Source organism: Peromyscus eremicus, unplaced genomic scaffold, assembly GCF_949786415.1.
Source record: "Peromyscus eremicus unplaced genomic scaffold, PerEre_H2_v1 PerEre#2#unplaced_115, whole genome shotgun sequence".
NCBI classification, from domain to species: domain Eukaryota; kingdom Metazoa; phylum Chordata; class Mammalia; order Rodentia; family Cricetidae; genus Peromyscus; species Peromyscus eremicus.
Window position 1 is genome coordinate 185,216 of NW_026734354.1, and position 15,898 is coordinate 201,113.

General features: G+C 37.2%; 1 protein-coding gene across 1 annotated transcript; it reads right to left on the reverse strand.

Moving 5' to 3' along the window:
• Positions 1 to 2,767: 2,767 nt before the first annotated feature.
• Positions 2,768 to 11,680, reverse strand: LOC131901599 (zinc finger protein 431-like). The gene is made up of 5 exons (XM_059252703.1): positions 11,641 to 11,680; positions 6,336 to 6,455; positions 5,151 to 5,211; positions 3,924 to 4,021; positions 2,768 to 3,001 (listed from the first exon to the last, which is right to left on the reverse strand). Exons 1-5 carry the CDS (start codon positions 11,678 to 11,680, stop codon positions 2,886 to 2,888), a joined length of 435 nt encoding a protein of 144 aa, XP_059108686.1. The 3' UTR covers positions 2,768 to 2,885.
• Between the last annotated feature and the right edge of the window lie 4,218 nt (positions 11,681 to 15,898).

Genomic DNA, 15,898 nt, shown 5'->3' on the forward strand with positions numbered 1-15,898 from the left:
TATTTATTTCACTGACTCTGATTCTAGGGACCAAGAGTGTTATTTTGGCACCAGTTTCAGAGTCAGGACATGTTTCCTTAGTTCATTTCTCTGGCTCAGGTCCAAAACATAAGTTGTGTTTCTTTCCCTGGTTCTGGGCCCTAGGGACAGGATTCTACTATCCTGTTCTCTGATTGGTTAGTTTCACAAGTTAGTTGGTCAGGGGCTGAGATGGCACTGATTTGAGCCAAACTATGTTTTTTTTTTCAAAACCGGCCATATCTGTCATCTTTCCATAGTTATGGGCTCCAGGGTCATTGTGGGTTTCTTTACCCAGCCCCCTTTCCCTACACTTTTTACAAAACAACAATCATTGAAAGTACATCATCTACCCTTAGACTTGTTCTTAGGAGACTGACACACAAGGATCATGAATTCTAATGTATCCGTGACTAATTACTGACATTCAAAGCAAGCAGATAACAAACAACATTTCAAGGGAATTTATGAAATAATATTAAAAATAAAAACATGAACAAAAATCCACCCTTTCACAAACACCGTTACTTGAAAAGTGTGATCACATACTGCCTGATAGTTAAATAAAAGTGAACCACTTAGATGATAGCCATCCCATTCTATACAAGGCAGCACATAAATACCTCTAAATAAGTGAAAGTGCCAAAGAAGGTGAACAAAAGCCACAGAATGAATATAAGTACCACAAAATAAACTTTACTAATTGAATTTGCCTTATATCCCACACTTCAGTATCTTACTCAAATGTTGCCAAATAGAAGCTGCAACGGGATCTTCATATCAGTCTTAAGTTAACTTGGTTAATAGTTTACTTACTTCAAATCTACAACAAAAGACTTAAACAAGGTTTTTTTTCCTTGAAACTGAAAACAACTGTGTTATTTAAACTCTTAACCAAATTGTTTACATAGATAGTTTTCTTTTATATGAGTACCTATCTATTTTCTTATATTAAGAGAATATAAAAAGCTTTAAAATATTGACAGGGATGGAGACATAATCAAGCCTTTAACACAAGTTCATTACCTGGACCAAGATCAGGTTTTGGATGACTTCTAGTGATTCTTGCAAGAAGCTCCAAGGGTCTAACCTTCTTGGGAACCAGAATGCACATTCATATACCCAGAGGAAGACAGACAGACAGACAGACAGACAGACAGACAGACACACACACACACACACAAACACACACAAATGCAGCATAATTAAAATAAAAGCAAATCTTTAAACTAATTTTTAATCATGAATGTTTTTCTATTATAATTTTGGTAACATGGGTTTTGAGGCATCTAAAGGATTACAGAGTTTTTCTCCATCATGAATTAGTCCATGTAACAGAAAGCAAGCATGTAGGCTTGAAGTCGAAGTACTCTATCATTTTCAGTCTGTGAAAAGATTTGAGAAGATTTAGAAAATGTTACCCTGCTAGAAGAAATCAGTTTTGAGGGTTGGCCTGAGTATTTACATCTGCACACCATTTCCAATTTACACTTTCTGCTTTCTGCTGCAGGACAAGAATGTGAATTCTTGGTTCATGTATTGCTCTGGAACCAAGGGCCAAATTAAACCTTTTTCTCAGTTCACTTAGATATGATCCATTACCAAAGCAACAGAAAAGCAATGATACACATCTATGAAATTTTACACCAGAATTTATTATTTCATGTATTTGAAGAGAAGTGTCTTCTAGAAGTGTGTAGGTCAGTTAGCCTTCAAAAGCAGAAACTCAAAAAGATGGAAAGTGATGGGCATGGTAGTGCATGCCTTTAATGCCAGTACTCAGGAGTCAGAGTCAAGTGGATCTCTATCAGTTTGAGACCAGCCTGCTCTACAAAGTGAGTTCCAGGACAGCCAGGGATATGTAAATACCCTATCTCAGTTACCTTATCATTTAAATTTATAGGACTTTTGTCCATATTAGCTGACATGTGTAAACAAAATAAGAAGAGACATTATAATGCTTGAACAGATTGTTGACTGTTTAGATTTTTTCCAAAATAATTAATTTTGTGTAATTAAATGTAAATATGTGGCCTGAAATCATAACAATTCATATATATTCAGATTGCCTTTGGTATGATTTTTTTTCAGATCCTCAAAGTCTAATGTTATATTCAAAGACTTTAAGAGACCAATTACATACTAAAAGTTTTACAGTTTTAGGGTTGCTCTGTGTTGTGACTAGGCATTACCACATTGATTACATTCTTAGGGTTTTTCTCCACTATGTGTTATTTAATATACTTGAAGATGACTGGGTTGTGCTAAGGCTTTACCACACCATTTACATTCATATGGTTTCTCTCAATTATGTGTTCTTTCATTAAATTGAAGAGCACTATGATGAACAAAGGCTTTACCACAGTGATCACAATTGTATGGTTTCACTCCAGTATGTGTTATATTATAATTTTGAAGATGAGAGTGATGACCAAAGGATTGTAGAACACTGATTACATTCATAGGGTTTCTTTCCAATAGGTGTAATTTCATGCCTTTGAAGATGACAGTGTTGTGCTAAGTCTTTTTCTCACTGATTACATTCATAGGGTTTCTCTCCAGTATGTGTTTTTGTATGCCTTTGAAGATCACTATTACATACAAGGGCTTTAACACACTGTTTACATTCATAGGGTTTTTCTCCCATGTGTACTTTCATGCAATTAAAGAGCATTGTGAGAAACAAAGGCTTTACCACACTGATTACATTCATAGGGTTAGTCTCCAGTATGTGTTCTTTTATGTACTTGAAGATAACTAGGCTGTGCAAAGGTTTTACCACATTGTTTACATTCATAGTGTTTCTCTCCAGTATGTATTCTTTCATGCCTTTGAAGATGCGAGTGACAAGCAAAGGCTTTACCACACTAAGTACATTCATAGGGTTTCTCCCCAGTATGTGTTCTTTTGTGTACTTGAAGATTACATGCCTGTGTAAAGGCTTTACCACATTGATTACATTCATAGGGTTTCTCTCCAGTATGTGTTCTTTTATGACTTTGAAGATCATTCTGTCAAGCAAAGGCTTTACAACAATGATTACATTTATACGGTTTCTCTCCAGTATGTGTTCTTTCATGCTGTTGAAGAGCACTGTGTTGAGCAAAGGCTTTCATACTGATAGCATTTACTGGGTTTCTCTCCTGTATGTGTTCTTTTGTGTACTTGAAGATGACATGGCTGTGTAAAGGCTTTACCACACTGATTACATTCATAGGGTTTCTCTCCAGTATGTGTTCTTTGGTGTACTTGAAGATGACATGGCTGTGTAAAGGCTTTACCACATTGATTACATTTATAGGGTTTCTCTCCAGTATGTGTTCTTTTATGCCTTTGAAGATCACTCTGTCGAGCAAAGGCTTTATCACACTGATAGCATTTATAGGGTTTCTCTCCTGTATGTGTTCTTTTGTTTACTTGAACATTACATGGCTGTTTAAAGGCTTTACCACACTGATTACATTCATAGGGTTTCTCTCCAGTATGTGTTCTTTTATGTACTTGAAAATGAGTAGAATGTACAAAAGCTTTACCACATTGTTTACATTCATAGGATTTCTCTCCAGTTTGTGTTCTTTTATGTACTTGAAGATGACTGGAATATACAAAAGCTTTATCACATTGTTTACATTTATAGGGTTTCTCTCCAGTATGTGTTCTTGCATGCAAATAAAGAGCACTGTGTTGAGCAAAGGCTTTACCACACTGATTACATTTATAGGTTTTCTCTCCTGTATGTGTTCTTTTGTGTACTTGAAGATTATATGGCTGTGTAAAGGCTTTACCACATTGATTACATTCATAGTGTTTCTCTCTGGTATGTGTTCTTTTATGTACTTGAAGATGAGTGGGGTGTGCATAGGCTTTACCATAATGATTATATTCATAGAGTTTCTCTCCAGAATGTGTTTTTTCATGGCTTTGAGGATGACTATGATATTCAAAGGATTTACCACACTCAATATATTCATATGATTTCTCTGTAGTATGACTTCTTTCATGCCTGCAAGAATAATTGAAACATTTAAAAGCTTTACTACATTCATTACATTGTTGAGTACTTATATCTTCATGAATTAATTTTACAATTTGGTCTAAGTATAAAGAGAACTGAGATCTTAAGGTTTTAACATGTTGTTTACACTCATGTTGTTCCCCTGCATTAAGGATGACTTTGCATATTTGAATATGCCTTGATGGTAAGAGCCTTTATTACCTGGCTAATATTTGTGGCATCATTGTTCTCTGTGTTTTTTAACATGTTTGAAGAGAACTGTGAGAATTTGGACATTTATGCCCCTTGTTCCATTGATAAAGTTGCCTATATTGTGAGTCATGCTACATTTTCAATGTGAAGCAGGACAAACAAGCATTTACACAGTCCTAGAACTCATTGGGCCTTTCTAGGGTATGTTTGTTGATATATTCTCAATGAAGCTAGAAAACCAATTGTTTGTAAACTTGAATCACATTCAACAAGTTTACTCAACATAGGACTACTACATGTCTTGTAGGTGTTCTGAGATTGAGAGATGTACATTGCTTCTTCCATGTCCTTATGCTTTTATGGCTGGTATCCAAAGTGACATATGATATAACTATTAAAGAAAGAATAACAACAAGAATATTTCCACATTTCATTTACAGTTGGACTTTCTGTTCCTCATCAATATGTGGTATAGGGAATAATGTTTCTCTACAACAACCACCTCTTTACTCTTGACTCTATCTATTTAACTGAAATTAGCAAAGACAGAACAACTATATGAGTAACTATACTGTGGACTATTTGCTTATTACAAGATTATGTATATATTCTTATCACATATTCAATGAGTATATCTTTTGTAATATGAAATAATATCAAACTAAATGGATTGCCATTTGTACAGCATAGCTTTGATGATGCTATTATTCAAATGGTGATTTGTCATAGGCATTTTTTGTCTTTCTTCTTAAAAGAATCACTTGCAAACACAAATCGCTTACCTGCCATGTGTCTTTATGAGCATTTAATGATCATCAATGCCTTTTAAGCTGTAATTATTTACACTGTTTCATTTAATTAAAACATCCACATAAATTATATATAACCAGAGGCCCATTTCTATCAGTTTTTACAAGAAAATTACCTTCCATGTTTTTGAGAACTTTGATAATGTTCTTCAACTTCAAGATTTTCCCAGTTGTAGCTTAAAATGTAGGATGAGAAAATGTATGAAATACTACAGGATATTAAAAATTTTACATTACTGTCTTCAGTGATCCTTAGAACCAAATCTGATTTATTCACCTCGTTTTTCCTCATTCTCAATCACAATTGCAGAAGAGCATCAACAACTAAGAAACAGTTGTCCCTTTATTTAGAATGTGAAGGACCTTGAGAGCTTGTTTGGAGGTTCTAGCAGGGGAGCACAGCTACTCGTATACCCTTGACCGAAGACCAGTCCTCTTCTATTCTGGGAAGGTTGTCCTCTTCGACCGAGCATGCAGCTTCGGGAGGGACGCACATGGAGCGGTGAGGGTGGAAGGGGACACCCACCTAGCCAGCCAGATCAGCCAAATCAACCCTGGCGATCAATGGGGTGACAGATATTGCAGCCAGATCGCCCTCACAAAGATACCCCCACAACAGACTGCTGGCAATGGTCGAGAGTCAGCCCAAACTGACCTACTCTGGTGATGGGATGGCCAAACACCCTAATTTTCGAGCTAGAAACCTCATCCAACTACTGAGGGATCTGGATGCAGAGATCCATGACTAGGTCCCAGGTGGATCTCTGGGAGTCCAATTAGCGAGAATGAGGAGGGTTTAAATGAGCGAGAATTGTTGAGACCAAGGTTGAATAAAGCACAGGGACAAATAGCCAAACGAACGGAAACACATGAAATATGAACCAATGGCTGAGGGGTCACCAACTGGATCAGGCCCTCTGAGTGGGTGAGACAGTTGATTGGCGTGATCTGCTTGGGAGGCATCCAGGCAGTGGGACTGGGTCCTGTGCTCATTGTATGAGTCAACTGTTTGAAACCTGGGGCCTATGCAGGGTCGCTTGGCTTGGCCTGGGAGGAGGAGACTGGACCTACCTGGACTGAGTCTACCAGGTTGATCTCAGTCTGTGGGGAAGGCTTTGCCCTGGAGAAGATGGGAAAGGGGGGCGGGCTGGGGTGAAGGTGAGGGGGGCAGGAGGGTGGAGAACAAGGGAATCCATGGCCGATATGTAGAACTGAATTGTATTGCAAAATAAAAATTAAAATAAATAAATAAATAAATAAATAAATAAAAATAAAATGTGAAGGAAAATTTATATTATTATCTATAGCTGTGAGGTTCATATAGGTCTCTAGCATCACACCTTTGTAGAGATTCCTCTGTGAAGGATCCATCAATGCCCACTCTTCCTGAGTGATGTCGATATGCACATCATTATAGGTCACTGCATTCTAAAATGTGCCATACATAAATATGCCATCCATATGTATAAAACAAAAAGCATGATACAACATTGTAAATGTGTGCTTCTTTGAGAATATAGCCATATAATTCTGGTTAGAGCTACACAAATTCTATAACTCAGACATTAAAATGAAATCAAATTACTTCACAAATAAACTGAATAGGAGGTTGACCTCTATTATTTCTGAATGCTCTGAACAGGATATCACCCTGCAAGAAAAATGCCTATTAACAGAGATAGAGAGATAAGCAAACACTTCAACAGTACTGAGCACCCATCAGAGAAATTATATGAACAATTATTAACTACAGAGAAGATGTGTAAGCTGAGTATATTGGCTCACGCCTTTAATCCCAGAGCTTAGAAGGTAGAAGCATGTGTATGTGCTTCTGAGGTGAAAGTTAGCCTAGTCTATGCTAACTGCATCTACACTGAATCTTCCATTCAAACAAACAAAAAAGATAAGATGAACTCAGAGTTTTTTTACTGAAGATCCTACAAAGAGTTTGGCATTCACTCCAGTTCTCTATTCATTTTCCAGAAACCTGAATTGCTCCAGTTTAAACTGTACACTAATAAATCTTACTAAAAGAAACTGTGTATTTAAACAGTTACAAATAGAAAGAAGATGACATTAGCAATAGCAATGATGATCATAAATAATCAACACAGGGAATGAGAGATGGCTCAGAAGTAAAAGACTTCTTACTGGTCTTGCATACAGATGGGCTCAATTGTCAGAACTTATATGGTGGAATCACACAACTGTTCATTATTCCAAGATTGTGGGTTGTAAGACCCTCTTTGGACTACTGTGAGGACAGGTGTACATGTGGTGCACATCCATGTATATAGACAAAAGGATTATATTCATTAAAAAAAACATCAAGGCCGGGCGGTGGTGGCGCACGCCTTTAATCCCAGCACTCGGGAGGCAGAGCCAGGTGGATCTCTGTGAGTTCGAGGCCAGCCTGGGCTACCAAGTGAGTTCCAGGAAAGGCGCAAAGCTACACAGAGAAACCCTGTCTCGAAAAACCAAAAAAAAAAAAAAAAAATCAAAACAAACACAAAAAGGAAGAAGAATGTCACACAATTGTAATCTAATGACTCAGAAAGCCCAGACACTACATCTAGTAAGAGAATGGTATCTTCTGCTGAATTTCAAAATTGAAACTGGGGGGTAAAGCTCAGCAAAACAATAAATGCTTGACATGTACAAAAACATTTACTCTAGGATGACCACCCAATAATATATATTTAAAAAGCCTGGAATGTTGAATAACCTTTAATCTCAGCATGTGGGTGCAAGAGTCAGGTGAATCTCTGAGTTGGAGGCCAACTTGGTTTACAGAGCTACTTTTAGGAGAGTCAGGGCTACTCAGTCAAAGCTTTTCTTCAGAAACAAAAATAGGAACAACAAAATTTTAAAAAATTCAGGATAGCAAAGTGACTTAGCATTGAATAACAATTCCATCAATTGTATTTTATGTGATTTGATGATACTATCTATACTGGTGGTGAAGTCATGGCAGCACAAGAAGGAAGCTGGCTCATTCATTTCAACCACAACATAGTAGAAACATAGAAAAGGAAATGAGTTGAGGCTATAGAAGCACATATCACCAGCCCCAATGAGATATTTTATCATGAGAGGTTCCATAAGTACTGCAAAGAAAGTCATCAAGGAGAGACACATGTTCAAATACCTCATCCATCTGGGAGCTTTTTATTCAATTAACTAGATTCTCACCCAGGTCATTATAGGCTCAAGTGTCATCTATGAAGAAAATGCATTTAGTCACTTCAATGATTCTCATAGTCTGCAACAACTCCTACACTGTTGAAATGTCCAAAGTCTCTTTTGACACAAAAGACAAATTCTTTACTGTGGCATATTATAAAATCAGAAAACAGTTTAAATATTTCCAACATGTGAAAGGCACAGAAAATCCATTACCATCCCAAAGGAAAGGAACTAAGACACAGTGAGGAAAGATTGGACCAAGGGAAGACTGAAACCCAGCAGGTCAACCATTGAATATGGTAGCTAGCTCTGTGTCAGAGACATGAGGCTTCATTTTCAAAGGGCTTAGATGGCTCTCTTTCTCCACAACTTCCCATACATCTCGTTCTATGGTTACCTCCATTTCCTATATGTAGCTAGCTCTCTATGTAAGATATTTCATAGCTTAATTATCTCAACATCTTACGGTCTCAAACTACAACTCAGGCTTCATCCTCATAGTATCATATAATGAACTCAGACAGTCCTCTCATTGGAGTGCTTACCATATCAAACACAGATTCCTACAACAGAGCAGAACTGAAAATGCAGACTAAAAATGTATAATCTTAAATTTTACGTCATTCTGGTCTCCAGAACAAGTTCAACATCAATGATTCCCCCAAATTTGGTATCTAAGTTGTGATGGCTTCTGCCATGCTTGGACCAGAGTTGCAGCAGGCTTTGAATAAAGTTGCTTCCTGGGAATGGCAATCACTTTACCTAATCCCTCCATTAACTGAGGGCATATAGGGATGGATTCTTACCCTTGGGACACTTTGCTAGGCTTCTGATGTAGAATAAGTACCTTCTTTTTAATGGTGATAATCTCCCTGAACATTCTAGACTCTGTTCCGCATTTGACTACCTTCTGCAAATTCATAGTGCTCTTTTTCTCTACAACCAATAGTCTTTTCATTTATTTATGTCCAATTCTTAATTTTTGTGATGTTGTACTGAATGAACCATAAGTAACAGCTATCCAAGAAAGTCAATATTCCATCTAAGAAATCAGCCCCATTATTTTTTTCAAAGATTTATTTTTTTTATTATGTAAACAGTATTTTTTCTGAAAGTTTGCCATATGCCAGAAAGGGGCATCAGATCTCATTATAGATGGTTGTGAGCAACCATGTTGCTGCTGGGAATTGAACTCAGGACCTCTGGAAGAGCAGACAGTGCTCTTAACCTATGAGCCATCTCTCCATCCCCCATTATTTTTTTTTAATTCTTCCTTACTCAGTCAGTTTCTTGAGGACATGGGAAAAAGAAAAGGTAGGGTCCAAAATATCACATAAATGACCTCTATTTTAATTCCCGCTGAAATCCTTTGACCTCTACCTCCATTGTTTGCAGTACTTTTAACAGTATTTTAGTCAAAGTATTACAAGAATTACCAATTGAGCCCATAATGCAGCTTTCTATGTCTTTTACCATCTAAGTTTTGATATGTTCACATTCCCCCAAAATTATTCCCCCACCACCTTTGAACAACAGAATCACTTTGGGTTTACCACATTCTGTTATAACTTGCTTTTTTCTTGCTCTGAATCAATTCTCTACACAAAAGTACCTTTGGTAACAAATGTGCTTATTTGGCTCATTCTGGCAGATCACAATCTATCATTGTCAGTGTTTAGGATAGATATTCAATCTAGCAACTGAAGGCAAAAACCATGAGGAATCGTTGTTTCCAGGCTTTCTCTTTAATGTAGTCATTGTCTTTTATGCGAAGCTCGCTGTCTTTTCTAGTGCAGGTCAACTTCTTTAGGGATATTGCACACTCAGTGGAAGGGATATCACCCGTCCATCATCAATCAACAAAATCTGTCAAAAACTTAGCAAGTAGCTACTCTGATGGGGCACATCCTCAACAGATGTTCCCAAAGGTGACTGTGAGCTCAGAAATGTTGACATCTGAAAGTAACTAGGAAATAGAGACAATAAAATATGAGACTTTACAAACCAAAACCCAATGATTCCACTACATCAATAACCTAAAGAGAAAAAAAATAATGATGATAACAAGTACTAATACAGATACACCAAGAAATGAAGAAATACAAGTTTCTAAGATCAAGAAGAAAAAAACTAAAACAGTTCCTCCACAGAAAGTCTCCAAATCAAAAACCTAATGAACTCTTAACATATCAATTTTCCATAAAATAAAAATAATTGAAGTTCTATCATTTGCCAGAGAAATAATATAACTATTTCATAACTAATAAAAACTCACACTATAAAGATGGTACCACTGATAAAAGGGGAAAAATGACAGAAAAAGACAGACCTTCAAACATAACATTGTCCTTTGAAAAAGAATTATAAGTTTCTAATGAAAATCATAATCAAAGAAATCACTGACTACCCCTCACCCTGTGCACTCCAGTTCTCTCCTTCTCAAATAATAGAAAATGGGTTGGGTGAGGAGACTGTTCCACCAAAATTGGAATCACTTACTTGAATCCTGATATTTCTACATTGTGGAAAATAGTTTTGGCTACTAATACTATTTCATTCTCCTTTGGAAAAAAAATGTCTGTCAGAAAATTTAGAAATATTTTTGTTTCCTACGATTGAAGATTAGGTGTAAACCTGTATCAGAGTGAGGAAATGAATTATTTTTTAAATAAATGAAAGACAGTAGTTTTTTAAAGATATTGTATGATTTTATTATAGACTTAAAGCAACTCAATTTCTCTAATTGCTTTGGAAGTAAGTCATAAGAGCTTTTGAAACCAAGACTAGACCCATTGTATGTGTATATTTGTATGTATGAGAAAGAATATTTTCCATGTGTGTTTAGGTGACAGAACAAAGAGCATGTCAGATCCCCTGGATCTGGAATAGCAGTTGATTATAAGCCTCCAAACTTGGGTGCTCACATCTGAACTCCCCTAAGAAGAGTACTTGCTAACTGGCATTTGCAGCCCAAATACTACTTTTTTTCCAATAAACTAAATGTCTTTCACAGATTAGCCACAATAGAAGCCTAAATAAGTAAATATATGATCCCTGGGGACCTAATGAATCAGTATTAAGATGTTAGTTATGGGACCAGGAAGACTATGCACAGACCTTCCCCACTGTCAGGGTTCCAATACTCAGGGTTGCCCTGAGGGCTGAAACAGAACTCCAGCTGCAGCTTCTCCTCTCCCTTTTCATGTCTCCTGTGGATTCCAAAACCATCCCCACCTACCCTTCCCTACTGACCTCATATCTGAGTCCCATCACCCAACTGGGGCAGACACCCTCTGGTCATTTACTCATATTCTGGAAGACCAGTTAGGATATCTGCAGGTCTACCACATTGTCTCTTGCCCCACAGCTGATTTAAAAATTTGCTCCTATCAGTGGAGTAGAACATCAGAGGCAGCTTACTCTCTTCACTCTCCATGCCTCCAGTGCCTCTGAAGATCATCTCCCCTGCATTCCTCTTTTCCCAGTCCCTAACACAACTAACATTCTCCCTTGAACACACCAGCCAAGAAGGCCAGGAAAAAGGCAACACTCATTCAACATACACTCCGAAACTCTAGAGATCAAACACAACCGCAGAATAAAACCCTCATCCAACAAAGATGATGTTATAAACCAGCACCTAGACCTATTATCACCCGAAACCCAGACGCCTAGCAGAGGAACATAATAAAAGACAGGGTACTATGTCACCAGAAACCAGGTGTCCTACCACAGCAGGCCCTAAATACTCCAAAATAATTGAAATGCAAGGGAAAAAAAACCCTTGAAACCAAATATATAGAGATGATAGAGGCCCTTAAAAGATGAATAAATACTTTACATAAATTCATGAAATTACAAACAATGAGAAAGAAATCAATAAACTCCTCCAAGAAAGCTAGGAAAATGCAAACGATTGGAGTAAAACAATAAACGTCTTAAATAGAGCCAAGAAAAAACAAATAGATTGTTAAAGGAAACAAATACAACTGTTTAAGACATGAAAATGGAAATTAAAAAAAAAAAAAAACAGAAACTGAGGGAATTCCAGAAATGAAATACTTAGGATTGCAAAAAAGAATTACAGAGGCAAGGTTCACCAATAGAATAGAGAAATGTTAAATGTTAACCTCAGAACAAAACTACTTTTCCCTCTGAGCAGGCTGGATTAGCAGAAGGTCACCGCTGTTTCCGTGCAAGACCAGCAGGAGTTCATTTGAACAAACCCTGGCTTGTTTTCTGGCTCAGGGCCATGACATCACTGTAAATAATTGCATTCTTTCCTTTTTATAATTTTTTTTAAATTTTTATACAGTGCTTTGTCTGTATGTGTCTGTGTGTTGTGCCTACCGAGGCCAGAAGAAAGCCTGGGACTAGAGTTACAGCAAATGGTTAGCTAAAATGTGGGTTCTGGGAATGGAACCTGGGTCCTCTATAAAAACACCCAGTGCTCTTAATTGCTTAGCTGTCAATCTAGCTCTTTTTTATTTAAAATTTATTTTCATAATTTTTTGAGTAAAAGATATTACATCACTTTCCTCTTTTATCTCTTCATTCCATCCCTTCTCAAATCCTTTCCAAATTCTCCCTTTTTAAGTGTGGGTGATTAAATATGCTGAAATACATTAATACAATCTGCTGCATCCATATTTGTTGATTTTATGTATATGGATAATGGGCCGACCATGTTGTATTGGCTAAAGAATTAGGGAGCCCATCTTTGTCTGAGGTTGATTCTCTCAGAAGAACTCTATTTTTAATCAGCATCTGGTATCTGACCCTGACTGGGCTACCTTGGACAGGAAACATAATCAAGAACAGAAAACTTAGGTTGGAAAATACCTTACCAGTTAAGAGCACTGAAGATTATTTCAGAGCTTCCAGCTTCCATTCCCAGTACATACAGAGACTCACTGATTTCTCTAACTCCAGTGTCAGGAGTCCTGACACCATCTCCTCACTTCCCTGTTCACCATAAGAAAAAGAGACTTTAACCATAAAAATTATTTTTCAAGATGTGAGTGGTAGTGCATTCTTTTACTGCCAGCAAACTGGGTACAGAGGCAGGAAGATTATTGTGAGTTTTAAAGCCTGTGCCACAGTCTACTCACACACACACACACACACACACACACACACACACACACACACACACACACACACACACACGGGGGGGGGGGGAGAAAGAGAGAGAGAGAACTGAATTACATACAAGAAATGGAGCGTTGGAGAATTAGAACAACACAATAACTCTTAAAGTCAATTGAAGTGTCTGTCACTGGTGCCCATAGAATCATTTTCAAAAATAAATATGGTCAAGCATGAGAGCACATCCCATTATTTCCAGTCACTGGGAGAAACTGAACATTTGACTGTGGGCCACCCCGTTACCATATAACCTGAACTGCCAAGTGTCAGCTGGAGGTTATCCAACCCACCAAGTCATAAAGTGGGACATACACAGCTGCGGGGGGATTGTCTTTCTGTATTCTGTGAATGGGTGTTTCTTCCATTGGTTAATAAAGAAGCTACTATGGCCTATGACAAGGCAGAACAGAATGAAATCCATAATCCTAGAGGGATAAAGCAAGAAGAAAGGTGGAGTCAGAGGAGATGCTGTGACCCATTAAAGCTGTGGTAGTGGTGCACACTTGTCATCTCAGCACTTCTTGAAACATGGAAGAAGGATCAGAAGTTCAAGAATCCAAAGGAGTTCAAGGTCAGTCTGGGCTACCTGAGAGCCTGTTGCAAAAAAAACCTCAACTAAATACACAATAGCAATAAAGTCTAACACAGACAAGATTAACCAGCTTACCTATAATGGGGGCAAAAACTGAGAGGAGGTACCAAACCTTAGCAAGTAAAACCATTGATGACTTTTATTGGGGACCTGGGGTTGGTTTCTAGCATTGACATGGAAGCTCATAGTCATCTTTTATTCCAGTTCCAGGGAATCTGACATCCACTTCTGGTTTTGATAGGTACCAGAAATACAAATGGTACACAGACACACATGTAGGCAAAGTACAAACATGGGAAACCTTAAATTACAACTACTATCTTCTAGAAAACCCCAAACTGGTCCTAAAAGCCACACTGGATAAACAGGTTTATCTCTGTGACAAAGCAAGTCACTGAGTTCCCCTACAAGGAACATAACCTGTTCTCAGTGGCCTAGAAGAACATACTCTGGGAGTCTAGGAAAACTTTATTCCTTAATTTGTATTTGTCTGGATCATTCTGGGACATTGTTTCTGTTATAGAAAAGTAATAATAGCATCGCTTAAATATATATAATGTCTCCATTACTACCATAGGACTGAAAATGTGTCCTGAATTTAAGTAATCTGAACTCAAAAATCCTAACTAACTTCGAACTGAAGAATAAAAAAATCTAGCCCAATGATTATCTACTTGTAAGCAAGAGCTACATTTGTTAGCTGATTTCACATTTGCTGCAATACACAATCATTTAATTAGACATTTATGAGGGGAGAAAATAACTGGAAGATAAATGATAGTTTATTGGACACACACCTGTAATCCCAGCTCTTAGAAGGTAGTAGGATTACCCCAAGAATGATACTAGCATGATCTGTATTGATGAATTCCAGGAAAGTTACCCAACAAAACTAGCTCAGATATATTGATTAATTCATTATTTATACTTTTAAAAACAAGCTAAATATAATTTAGCTAAAATTTTTTTGAGGCTTTGTGACAAAATGAAAGACAATTCCTTACACAGTCTCAATATTGCCCACAAGAAAAACATGAGTCTTTGTTCAAAGACAAGATATATGAAAGAAAAAGCCTTAAAAACTGAGAAATGAAGTCATCTAATAGCAAAATTTTCTACTATAAGAAATGTAGAGGAAGTAAAATCTCATACAAAAGATTTACTAAGCAAAGAGCTTTATCTATTTACTGAGATCATACCAAAAAATGTTCAAAAAACACACAAGTATTTCTAAGGAAGAAAGCAGCTCAGTGGTAGAGCAATACCTAGCATGAGCCCTGCCTGGGTTTCACTCCAAGATGAAATTGTCTGGAATAATAAATCCAAGATATGCAAAAGATCATAATTCTAAGAGCAAATAAGATTTTTAAAAGAAAAGCTGGGTAATAATGATGATTTAGAACTAATTTGTGAAGACATGGACCGCAAAGGACAAACAACAAACAGAAATCAAGCAGATGTGAATGTAAAACAAAATTATTCTTTAACTCTGAACCAAAACCTGTGCAGTATGAAAAAAGGAGCAACATTGTCACAGTTTCCATGTTTAAATCATAAGCTGGGCAGTGACTTGTGTGGGGCTAAGAGCTACAAGAAAAGGCCATCCTCTCATGAGTATGGAATTAAAAGCCACCTCAGCCAACTAAAGACCAGGTCACAAAATAAGTAAGTCTGGGCCAAAATTTTTACCCCCCTTGATTTATCCTGTTTTTTCAAAGTACAACCTACACTGACATTTATTGGACATAAAAAGACTATCTCAGCCAGAGGTGGCAGCATAGACTTTAATCCCAGGACTCTGGAGTTCAAGGCAACCAGATCTCTGAGCTTGAAGCCAGCCTGCTCTGCTCAGCAATGCCAGAACCATCAAGGAAACATATTGAGACTCTTTCAAAGAACCTAAATGAAGGCCAGACATGCTGGTATAAGCTTTTATTC

Bases quoted from the DNA above. Each gene is read 5' to 3' on its own strand.
- LOC131901599 (XM_059252703.1), bottom strand. From the start codon at position 11,680: ATGATCTTCAGAGGCACTGGAGGCATGGAGAGTGAAGAGA. The intron at 6,456-11,640 runs GTAAGCTGCCTC...TTTAGAATGCAG, and splicing joins AGGCATGGAGAGTGAAGAGA to TGACCTATAATGATGTGCAT. The intron at 4,022-5,150 runs GTAATTTTCTTG...TTATTCTTGCAG, and splicing joins AGTTCTCAAAAACATGGAAG to GCATGAAAGAAGTCATACTA.